The 11863-nt window shown below is 45.4% G+C and overlaps 2 protein-coding genes across 2 annotated transcripts; both read right to left on the bottom strand.

Annotated features, from left to right (window-relative positions):
• Positions 1 to 244: 244 nt before the first annotated feature.
• On the bottom strand, positions 245 to 2451 carry LOC100313527 (uncharacterized). The gene is given in 2 exon segments (NM_001167791.1): positions 245 to 2218; positions 2355 to 2451. A coding segment is annotated over 1 exon segment (1824 nt). The 5' UTR covers positions 2194 to 2218; positions 2355 to 2451; the 3' UTR covers positions 245 to 369.
• A 4407-nt stretch (positions 2452 to 6858) lies between these two features.
• On the bottom strand, positions 6859 to 8088 carry LOC107980901 (ribonuclease Oy-like). The gene is made up of 3 exons (XM_016984015.3): positions 7830 to 8088; positions 7165 to 7711; positions 6859 to 7086 (listed from the first exon to the last, which is right to left on the bottom strand). The coding sequence occupies exons 1-3, from the start codon at positions 7898 to 7900 to the stop codon at positions 6940 to 6942; spliced, it is 765 nt and encodes a 254-aa protein (XP_016839504.1). The 5' UTR covers positions 7901 to 8088; the 3' UTR covers positions 6859 to 6939.
• Positions 8089 to 11863: the final 3775 nt, after the last annotated feature.

The following is an 11863-nucleotide window of genomic DNA, read 5'->3' as shown; positions in this document are numbered from 1 at the left end:
TTTCGCCTGGCTTTGGAAAAATAACTTTTCCGAGAGAGGATGAAGCCTTTGGGATGAGTAATTGATTTATTGAGAAGCGAAGAATTTTTAGTATTCCAGCCGTGCGTGAGATCGTTCTTTTTGGGTTGCGGTAAGAATAATTTTTCGGAGGCTCCGATATGTAAAGTTGCGAGATATAATAAAAGGCTTTCGTATAGAAACGAGATTTGGAATTGCGTTTGCAAAATTAATCGATCGGAGGATATAAAATATGCGAGTGTTTGTTTATTAATAATTAAAGTTACAAAATATATTTACATTTTAAAATCTTGTAGCGTCTCTTAAAAACTTGGTAAAATCGATTAAAAATATCTCATGTATGCGTAAACTCTATAGCGTGTACTTCACCGGGGGTATATCCTTTGTAGTATAGCAATTATCACAGACCCACTCGGCACATGATTCATTCATCAATAACTCGTAAGCAATTGGGGTCATACCAATGCAGTGCCTGTGATACCAGAAGTTGCAGCCAGACTCGCAGAAAATACCCTGATCATTAATGTCCACAATTAGTCCTTTGCAAAATTTACAAAGCACTTCTTCATTCTGAGAGTCAAAGTCCTCAGGCTGGTTGGGAGAAAAAATATTCTCCTCTGATCCTCCTGGCATATACGTTGCTTGAGGATTCATCGTTCCCTGAGGATCTTGAAACGTCGACATTCCCATGTTCATCCCTTGTCCGGTTGGATTATCAGACTCGAAGCTATTTATGCTACTTGATATTGCTTCCTGTGGATCTGGTTGAAACGTCAACATACCCATGTTCATCCCTTGTACAGTTGGATTATCAGACTCGAAACTGTTTGTGTTACTTGGTATCGTTTTCTGTGGATCTGGTTGAAACGTCGACATACCCATGTTCATCCCTTGTACAGTTGGATTATCAGACTCGAAACTGTTTGTGTTACTTGGTATCGTTTTCTGTGGATCTGGTTGAAACGTCGACATACCCATGTTCATCCCTTGTACAGTTGGATTATCAGACTCGAAACTGTTTGTGATACTTGGTATCGTTTTCTGTGGATCTGGTTGAAACGTCGACATACCCATGTTCATCCCTTGTTCAGTTGGATTTCTGGACTTGAAGTTCTTTATGGCATTTGATATTATGTGATCTGCTACCTCAATGCTGTCTTGCTTGTCGTATTGTGAACAACAAGCTCCCATCGAATTATTCGAGTTCCCATTCATCGTGTTGATGTCTGGAGCATCGTTGAACGGTCTTGACATGTCTGTGTTGTTTGCTTGCTCGTTAGAGCCCATTGATGCATCAGAAGCTTCGTAACAATGAACCTGCGGGCATCTCGTGGGCATGCTCAGCGGTTGCTGCATGGGACCTTGAGTGTTGTTCATCAGGTCGTAATATTGCTGAGGATATACAATCGGTGGCTCGTTCATAGCTCTGTTCATGTGATTGCGGCTCAACAAACGTGTGAGGATCGGAACATTCGTTGTCGTCGGATTCACAGGACTAACGCGATTCCCTATCATTTCATTTCTCGGGCTAGCGTGAGGATTCTTAATTGATTCAGTCGTCGTACTGACCATCGTTGAGCCGTTCATCGCGAGACCTCCAACTCTGTTTTTGGAAGGTCGATTGGCCAAACCACTGCCATTCATCGATCCTCTACCCATTCGAGGATTCATCATCTGACTGTTATTCAGATTTCGCTGCATTCTTGAGTTGCAGATTGAGCGCATGTTCTGCACCCACCTGGCACGCCCCACCAATGGGTATTCCGATTGATACGACTGTGCCATATGAGTCAACGCAGGCAATGCATGATTGGCCTGCTGCGGGTTATGCATTCTTATGTGGTTCATGTTGCCAATCTGATCTTGAGTGAAGCCACGTCTAGGTCTTAGATCACTCTGAATGTAACGAGGCGGTAGCTCCGGAGGATTAGTAGGCATCGTGACGCTCTGTTGTAGACTATCGTCGAACGGATTGTTCGCGACGAGGCTGTCGACGTTCTGAAGTTGATGAGGGTTTCGGGACATTAAGCTCTCGATTCTTTCGCCCATCATTAGGTACTCACGATCGGCAAAGATGTTTCGTATAGCTTCAACAGTCATCGACGCTGCACGTCGTGGATTCGTATCCCTTTTCACAGGGCGTTTTCTTTTCTTCGGGTTCGGGTCGTCGTCCATATTGTTGATCGTAGGACTGCTGTTACTGTGAGTGATTAGAATTGAGGTTAGGTTACTGTCGTTATTGTACGTATACATAGAAAAATTAGAGTTTCTAAACTCGAACTGAAGCTACAAATTTAGTGTATAGCTTACAATTTGTTTACTAGAAATGTACATACTTTTAAAATATTTGAAGTTGCCGATCAAATAGTCCTACTCTAAAAACGATATGGCAATGATACACCTCTATTGACGCGTGGACTATGTCGAAGAATCAGATACCCTGAAGTTGTTCAATAATTCCAATGAAATGTATGATAACGCTCCAAATTAGCCCATGTTTGGTTTCAATATGTCTAATCGTGATCTCCCTTTCTCTGATTAGCTATACGATTTACCGCGAAATCAGCGTATGTTTAAAATGCTAGCATCAAAAAGTGCAAATTTTAAATAATGATAAAATAATATGATAACAAGATAAGTGTATTTTATTATATTATCGTGGAAATTTTAATCATTTTAAATAAAAAATAGAAGCTTAGTTATGCACCAAACTTAACTTTTGTAAATAGTGTGTCTAAGACTGTGAACTAGATTCAAACTAAAATTCATAAAGGGATTTTGCCCTTGTCACCGATGTCAACCTAAATGTACGAGCCACAATAATGGATATATTTGTTTTTGTTAGACAAGACATTTTACACTTTCTTTATCGGATTATTTTTTCAGTAATTTATCGTAATGCATATACATCTTGCATTATTATCTAATAGCGTTATTGTTTATAATTTGTCATAAAAAATCTGATAGTTCTTAAGCTACAGGTTTAATTTTCGGCGTACGTTTCGAGGAGCTAGAGTTTCTGGTTGCTCAATTGCGCGTTTTGAGCCTTTTTTAACAGTAGTAGCTTGGCAAAACAAGTCTAGTTCGTCCTGGTCTATGTTTTGTTGTTGCTGCTGTTGCTTCGGAGGTGGGGACAGTTTGATTTCTGACATTTGCTGGCATATTTGGTTCAGGCGTCTTTTAACTTTTATTTTTCGACGATTTTGCGTAGGTGAAGGTGTTTTTACATTCATATTATTTTGGAAATTTGTTGCCAAACTTGAAATTGGACTAGTCGAAGTCGATGGAACGTTACTTTTGGAACTCATTTTGGAGGTATTCATTCGAGATGCTCCTACAAGAACCAAATGATTACAGTTGTCTCATGAACAGCCGTATTTATACCCATAGTATGTTGGGTGGGGTGTCATTTTTAACGGGTGGGGTGACATTTAGACGAGTGGGGTGACATTTAGACGAGTGGGGTGATATTTAGACGGGTGGAGTGCCTGTACACGGTGGACTACGGCACACCTGTAACCTAACATTCGCAAAAAAAATCATCACAATACCCTCGTGCAAAAGGCATTGTCCCGCAACAAATTCATCGATTTGTCCGAGCAAATTTAGTCCGCTCGCCTTATAACTACGCTTGTAATCGCCGCAACAGAAGGGCGGCGGCCTCTTCCGCTCAGCGCATGCCTTCTCGCAATGTGTTCGCATGCATTTACATACTTAAAATCAGAGGTATGTGCGCGCAGCGCGTTTTCTCTCTTTCTCCTATATTGCCTGCGGGCCCAGCTTCCTCCCGCAGAATCGTATCTGACGCGCCGATCGGCTATAGAGGTGGACGACACTGCGAGGTGGTAGCGCGCAAGTGAGGTCAGAGCCGCGGCTGGATTTATCTCTGCGCTCGGGAATATACAAGGGTTTTGCGTAAACGCGAATGAGAGAGAGAGAGAGAGAGAGAGAGAGAGAGAGAGATAGCGGGCTTTTCTTCTTAAATTTAAATTAGGTCATTGTTTTGCGGGAAAAAGCCCGCTATCGCTTATATTTTATTCGGTACATTCGTATACAATGGGGGTGTATCAGGCACGAGCGTATTTCTCTCTTTATATCTATATAATTTCGGTGCGCGATGGTTTCAATTAATGCGCAGCCATTACGGGGGTTTACGCGGTCTGCCGAACACACAAAGTGCATTACTCCTGGCGGCGCTTCTGGAAATAAAACTCGGCCGTTATATTGCCGAAATAAATCAAGCGGCACTTGACTTCTCTCTCCCCGCACCAAATCCGATAATAATCTAAGCAATTTAACGTAGTTTCAAAGCCATAACTCGTATTTTCACACCCCCGCACGCGCAGATAACACAGCTAATAGGCGCTGATGCTGCGCGTGGTCAACTTTTTTTCCCGCGATCTTCATTTCGTCCTCTCTTTCGTCTGCGGGCAATTCGGGGGAATTGGAGTAAGTGGATGAAAAAAAGGAACGAGAGTCGGCCGAACAAAGACTCGGGGCAGAGAGTGAGAGAGAGAGAGAGAGAGAGAGAGAGAGAGAGAGAGAGAGAGAGAGAGAGAGAGAGAGAGTTGAGAGACGTGCGAGAGTTGATGCATGGGTCGAAAAGTCGAGCAGACCAGGAGGGAGGCGTTTATGAGCGCGGAGTTACGATCTCGATACTGCAATAAGCGGACTCATGTTTTTTTCACCCCAGCACGCGAGGAGCGAACAGTCCTCCCTTTCATCCCTGTCCCTTTTCACTTTCTTCTCCTCCCTTTCTCTCTCTAGTTTCTTCGTAGTAGTAGCAGCCGAGAGAAATATTATTTAATTAACGGCCGAGGAAACTTCCTTCGGCGTCGGTGCACTGTGCCGCAGACGTAAATAAAAGCGTTATTTCCTCGCGGTGGCGGCGGTTCCTTTCTACTTTTCCAGCCCGTCTCCGGGATGGGAGTTTCATTCCTTTGCGATTATAAGCCGCTTAGCCACGGCGTATTTCGTTTTTATTTTTATCGCTCCTCTATTATTCCCTTTGAGATACAGCGTACGGAATAAAAATACACCAGAGGGGGATGATTTAATTAATGCGACGCGAGCATACGCGATGTGTCCTCCTACTTCGAACGAAACGCCGACGCCGCGCTAATGGACGCCATTAATCAGCTCGCCGATTTTATTAGGTACGTCAACTCTCGAGTCGACGAAATTCGATTTCGTTAGGGCATACGCGAGATGCTTTGCGTTCTATCAGCTGCCACCGCGCTGCTTCTCCATTTAATTGTTTTCTCCGCGGATGAGAGAGAGGCCCCCCGTCGCAGGCGCGCTTCAGGTGGTAATTATAAAACGACGACGCTTAATTAGCGCGAGTGTTGATGCAGTTAGGAGATAGAGAGAGAGACTCTCCGGTTGCAGCTCGCGGATTCTGATTAACGTCTGTCGTTATAACGATCGTGCGGGCCGCGCTTCGTCTTCCTAATGGCCTGGATTACAAGCGCGCGCGGCGTTGTTTATGGCGCAGGTTACCTTCTCGGAAGAGTACAGTGTACTAAGCATGTGTTGATTGAGTTAACGCTATGCGCGTCGCTATCGATTACGAATTTTTCTTAATTCCTACAACGAAGCTTTTGTCGTTGCTGTATACTCATTCCCATCGTCCCGCAGCTCTGCGCGTAATAACAATGATAGAACGAAGAAGAAACTTCGGAAAAGTTTCGGCTCCGGTGCGTCTCGGCACTTTTAATTGAACTTTCGATTACGCTCGCAATTATCATGAGCGTCGGTAAATCCGAAAACGAGTTGCGTCCTCGGAAAAAAGCTCCTCCGCCGGCGCGCGCAGAGCTTTAACGACTCCGGAAAGTAGTCTGCCTAATTACCCAGCAAAAGAGATTCATTCCGCTCGAAGAATCGTCGCGATCATCCGCCTTCCCCCTCTCTCGGGGAGCCATTAGGGACACCGGATATACAGAGAAACGCCGGAAGGTGTGCGTGGATATACACACAGATGCTTTTTGCTCCCTCTCTTGACTCGAGGCAAAGAGCGAGCTTTAATAAGCAAAGCCACAGGGCGTGATATTGGTCTGTCACCGAATCTCGCGCCCTGCGCTTTATTTACGGTTTTGGCGCCGCGTGGAATTTTTATACACCCACACACCGAGCGAGTGTTCTCCTTACTTTCTCGTCGCTTATTCAACTCGTAGTTTGTTGAATTTTCAGCTCGTCTTCCGGTTCGTTAGCCCGAAAGTGCACGAATTCGTACGCATACGCTGATGACGTTTCCGTCACGACTGCCATAAGATTACGACGCGTATAAACTTTCCACTATTATAATGATGTATGTTTAACGCAAAACCTCGTGCAATTTTTCAAGACTACTCCCAGCCCTCTCTCTCTCTTCCGTCGACAAAGGAACTGCAGGAGAGAATATTTGAGGAAAACGCCGAGCCAAACAACCTCCGGCCGCTAATCTTAAAATTCAAGGAATCCCTCTCTCCGGGACGACGAAAGAGAATTTCCTTTATTTCGGCGCATCCGTCGCGCGACGAAGCTCGTAAAGCCCGAGAGTTTCCCTCCTTCCCTCGATTATATAAGCCGACCCCCGACGCATACCGATATCACTGCTGCAACCATGAAATTCACCAGAGCGACTAGATAAAGTGTCTTTCTCTCGAGCGCGGAGGTTCATTGTCCCGCTCTCTCTCTCTCTCTCTCTCTCTCTCTCTCTCTCTCTCTCTCTCTCCCATTTTAGGATGTCGACTGCTGCTCTCTCCGCGAAAAGAGGGAAAATGCGACTCGTGGTCGTTGGAATGATGCTGATGTGTGCGAGGATTGAAATACAGGCTTTAGTAGAAAAATATGATTCGTGTATATTTTCGTAGAAAATTCATTAAAATATTTACATAATAAATAGATTTCATTACCTAATGCTTAAGCTAATGACTTATTAGACTAGCAAGACTTAAGGTTCTCGGGGTAGATCACGTCCTTCTTGTTGCTGCAGTTGCTGATGCGCGACTTATTCGTGGAACAGTCGATCAGATGGAAGGACTTGTCAAAGCACATTTGAGCCTGGACGATGTACTGTTCGTGGGTTTGCTGAAAGTAGTCACGTGTGATTGTAGTAAAAGAAACCATATCAAAAGATTAAAATCCAGCTTTTAATGTAATTCTTACCGAGTTGGTCTTGCACTGTAGGTACGTGTTCTTTCCGAAAGCTCGTTCCAGAGCCTGAGCCATCTCGCGAACATTGTACTGTCCACCAGGGCGAATGTTGCTCTTCTCCAAAGCCTTTCCCACGTCGTACTTGTTCAGAAGTTCCAGAGTCTTGGTGAAGTACTTGGTAACGCTGTCCATGCTGTTGTTGTCCAGCGCGCAGCTGCCGTGCTTCTTGTACTCGTAGCCCCAGAAGCTCTCGAGCCTCACTTTGTTCTTGTAAGTTGGCCATTTCCGGGCCAGCTGTGCCCTCAGCTCGGAACTCAGGGCGTTGGCTTGGAAGGCATTGCCTTGGCAGTTCGAAGGGTGGCCTCCGTGACGACGGGACGGCCAGAATCCGTGGATGGTCCAGCCGTTGACGGGGATTCTACACCTGGTGCAGGTGTCCTGGGAGTCGGTCCACTGCCTGTTCTCGTTCCAGCAGGTGGTCTGAGGCCACATCTGGGCGAAGACGAAGTAGTCGTAGGACTTTTTGGCGCTGCTTATTTCTCTCCTCTTCACTTTGGAGCTGAAATAAAAATTGATTCCGTGAATGTCTGAATCGAGCAGTAAAATAGCAGTCTTATGTAAAGGATCTCGTGTGCAATCGCGATAGATCAGCTATTCACGTTGCAATAGAAACTCACTCTTCGAAACAGCTGGCAGCTCCGACGAGCAGCACAACCGCCAGACAACAGCTCAATACGAACTTCGCCATTGCAGCAACGATTAGCTGATGCGGATATCTGAGAGATGCGAAGGTCGAGCGTCGACTGCTTTAAAAAATTGCTCGCTCTCTATTTTTATTGTACAGTTAGTGTACACTAGACGGCGCGTTAATGAATTCTTTCCGCCGTCCCCCCTCCCACACCTTGTGTAACCGTAAATCTATTCGATGCTCGCTCTCGTTCAATGTTTTTCAGAGATTCAGTAACGTGGAAGTAACGCTTGCCAGGCATGAAAAAACGTGTCGTGCAGCAGAGACTACCACCTCGTATTTGATGTATAATTAGGAACCATATATTAGCTCGTATTAACTGTGCAAATATGAATTGGCTATTAATCATAATTGAAGCACTTAATCACGTACCGAGACTTTTAAAAACTTTCCCACGCAGAGTAGGGAAAAACTCCGACATAATAGTTTTTTTTATTTCCATTGATGCGGTCAGTGTGACGATCCGACTTTCTGAGCTCATCACCTGTTGTTGCTTGTGTTACTGCACGAGAGTACATACAAGCAGCCGTGTTTCTAGCGGCGCTTTAATGAGCGCATATTTGTGCTTATAATGCATATTCCGAGAAGAAACTACTTCCCGATCGAATGACAGCTCTCAAGCTGTTAATCTCCACTCCGATTGATGGTGTCATTTATTTGCATTATGATGATGGGTCATTACGGGAACTTGAAGTGCAACTTTTTTTTCCGAATCCAAGAGTTATTATTAGTTCAAAATGCTATACCTAAAGCCGGAAATCGATTGCAGCTTACGATTCATGAACATAAGGTTGAGCATTTTCATCGCGGTTTTTTTATAGACTTCACGCGACACATTGATTGCGTCACAATAATAAGGACATTTTTTTCCTCATCCGACTCTTTCTCAGTATACGAAAACAAAAGTATTCCGTTATTGTTACCATCGAATAACTGAGAAATACCATTGCAAAAATGTACCCAGTAAAAATTAACGATCTGTACTTTTCCACGCATTTCTTTCAAACATTATTATAGCAAAAATAATCTTTTACGCGAATAATTTCGTACAACGTGTATTTACACCAATCGTACGACAGGTAATATATTTTATACTTATGTACCCTAATCGCAGTTCAATTAGACTTATCGAATGTACAGCGTTCAAACAAGAAGCTCGAAACTGGCCGAATGCCGAGATTTATTAATCGCGAGCCTACGAAAACACATTAATCAAAATCCACCGCGATCTCGCTTTCAGGTTTCATTGCTTCTAGAAGCCTACAATCACGTCAAGAATTTCCTCACACTCGCCGCGCGCGCTCTCGGACCGAAAATTATTTATCGCCTCTTTCTCTCTCTCTCTCGCCGGTACACATGCATTCCCTTCCTCTGAATCCCAACCGCGTGCGCGGCTCACTCGCGCGGCCATAAATCCTAACGGAACTCCTAGAAATGCAAAAACCCGTCGCTCTCGAGTGTATACACCACACTGCACCCGTCTCGTAAACGGCCACACTTTAAGAAATCACAATGTGCGCGGCAGATCCCGATAAAGCTCTCTCTCTCTCTCTCTCTCTCTCTCTCTCTCTCTCTCTCTCTCTCTCGCGAGCATTAATCCCTCCGAGTATAACCCCCTCCGCGAGGACTAAAACAAATATACACCAGCGGAGATCACAATAATTTCGCGTGCCGCTGAAATTACGATTGCCGATATCCAATTTTTTCCCCGAAGAAGAGTATACGCGCGGCGTAAACCAGTTTCCGATATTTTCCCTGGCTACCGTCCGATAAGCCGCTGCGGTGTGTGTAGCAAATAAAAAAGAACAAAGGAATATCCTGAAATTGCCGTCGCGATCGCGATAAGTAACACGTGTCCGCGATAACGATTTTCCCGGCCGCAACCCCCCCTGTGACAATGCAGGTATACACGGTATACAGTGTCCTCGCATATGCATACGCATGTATAAGCGGCGTATCCGTTATAAAGAAGCTATCGAATTTCAAGTGTGCACTTATGTCAGGAATGCGGTCCACACAGTCTCCGTAACTCTATACGGCGGTCGCGCACCGAAGACTCCTGTATGGATCGAATACAGAGTTTATACGTGGATGCGTTATTGCAGCTCTCGCGCGAGATTTTAAGCAGCGATTGCTATAGCCTGTGTGCAGTGCCATCACCTCGCGAACGAGATTTACCCTCGAAAGATGTGTTGGCGATATAAGATCTGTGAAATTATTGCGAAAAACGACGTCGTCAAGCTCGATAAATTCGCGCCGAAAAGTTCCGACAGGGAAATCCACTCCAAGTTTTTTCGACCCCCCGCAGGGCTCTATCTTTCTCGGTGCGAAAATCCATCCGGTACGTATATAAGATATTCGGCTCAACCTTGAGGTTATACAAGAGCGGAGAGAAGCGTCTTGGGTAGTGGCGGGAGGTATAAAGAAAGGAGCGACAATTTTCCCGCGGCGGCAAAGAAAGTTTCGCTTCTTTCATGGGGGATCGCCGATTTACCAAGTGCCCTCTACCAACGCGCCGTTGTGCTTCGGAGAGCTTTCATAATTCAGGCTCGGTTTTACGCCGCTGATTACGTTTATTAACTCGCTTTCTCATCCACTTTTCGATTCCTTCTCTTCTCCCTATCCCCATCCTCCTCTCTCTAGCCGCAATTAAATTTCCCTCCTCTATATATATCACACGCAATCAGAGATGCGCATACACACATCGATTCGCGAAATTACCGCGGCGCAGACCCGTAATCTAAAACCGTCCCAAAAAAAAGGCGCGCATGCGCGTTCCCACGTGGCACTATTATAATTACATTGCGTATAGCTGCATTCCTCGAAAAAGCCACGACCACGAATAATCGGCGCGTAATCTACCGAGCGGAAGTTTCCAAGCCTTATTGTAGCTGCTGCCGTATACACGTACATGTGTGTACGTAGCGTTTGATCCATGTGCAGAGGAGTCGGTCGCGTGTTCGGCCATCGATCTTCTTTAGCGAAACACGAAGGGAAATCCCCGCGGGCTGTGTTTGTAGTCGTTGAAAAATAACGACGAGGGAATAAGAGAGAGAGAGAAAGAGGAACGCACGCGGCTATGGCTAGACGCACACGCGAAGCTAGAGTTTCCGGATCAAAGGTCGGCGAGTGATCGCGCTTTGTAATCAGGGGAATAATAAAATTCATTTTCGCTGGGTTATTCCGAGTGTGTTTATGTAAGTTATCCTGCGGCATCGGCGACACGTTTTCACTTTTAATCCGTCAAGGTCACTCGCTTGTTGAATATTCCACTTGTCCTGATTATATATTATTACTGTGTTCGAAGAAATAAATACAAAAGAAATTAGACAACGCGGAAAATTATCATCAAATTTGAACAAAGACCACTACAGCGTGTTATCATACAGCGCGCGCCGAGATTAGCATAGCTGAATTGATAGCTTTACACACGGTTTCGTCATCAGCGAGGCTCATTAAATATTTACCTTCTCTTCCCCCGCGCGAGCGAGCACCGTCCGCGCTGCACTAAAATCCCGACAGCCTCGAATGATTTAAAAAACCATAAAAACTCTCATCAGCCCCGCAAGCTTCTATACACGCGCAGCTGTATTCAGGTATACCTCCATATAGCCTTCTCTCTCTCTCTCTCTCTCTCTCTCTCTCTCTCTCTCTCTCTCTCTCCCAAGTGCAGTACAAGGGGAGAGCTCGAGAGAATGAGCCGCGGCGCAGCTACTCGCGCGCGGAGAGTTTATAAGCGAGAATCCGCGTCGAGTATAAGAGAGGTACAGGTATGGAAGAGAGAAGCCCGCACTGCTGCACGCAGGATCGACTCGCGCCCGCGCATAGCTTCTCCTTCGCGCACCAGTGGTTCTCCCCCTCAATCGTACGCGCGTCGCTCGCGTATTGTTCTCTGCAGACGCATGACGGATAAGAGAATCGTCGCTTCGATTTTATCTCCAAGCTCGCGTCTCCTGGAAACGC

Source organism: Nasonia vitripennis, chromosome 3 (assembly GCF_009193385.2).
Source record: "Nasonia vitripennis strain AsymCx chromosome 3, Nvit_psr_1.1, whole genome shotgun sequence".
In the NCBI taxonomy this organism is placed as follows: Eukaryota; Metazoa; Arthropoda; class Insecta; order Hymenoptera; family Pteromalidae; genus Nasonia; species Nasonia vitripennis.
This window is presented reverse-complemented; position numbering and strand designations above follow the sequence as displayed.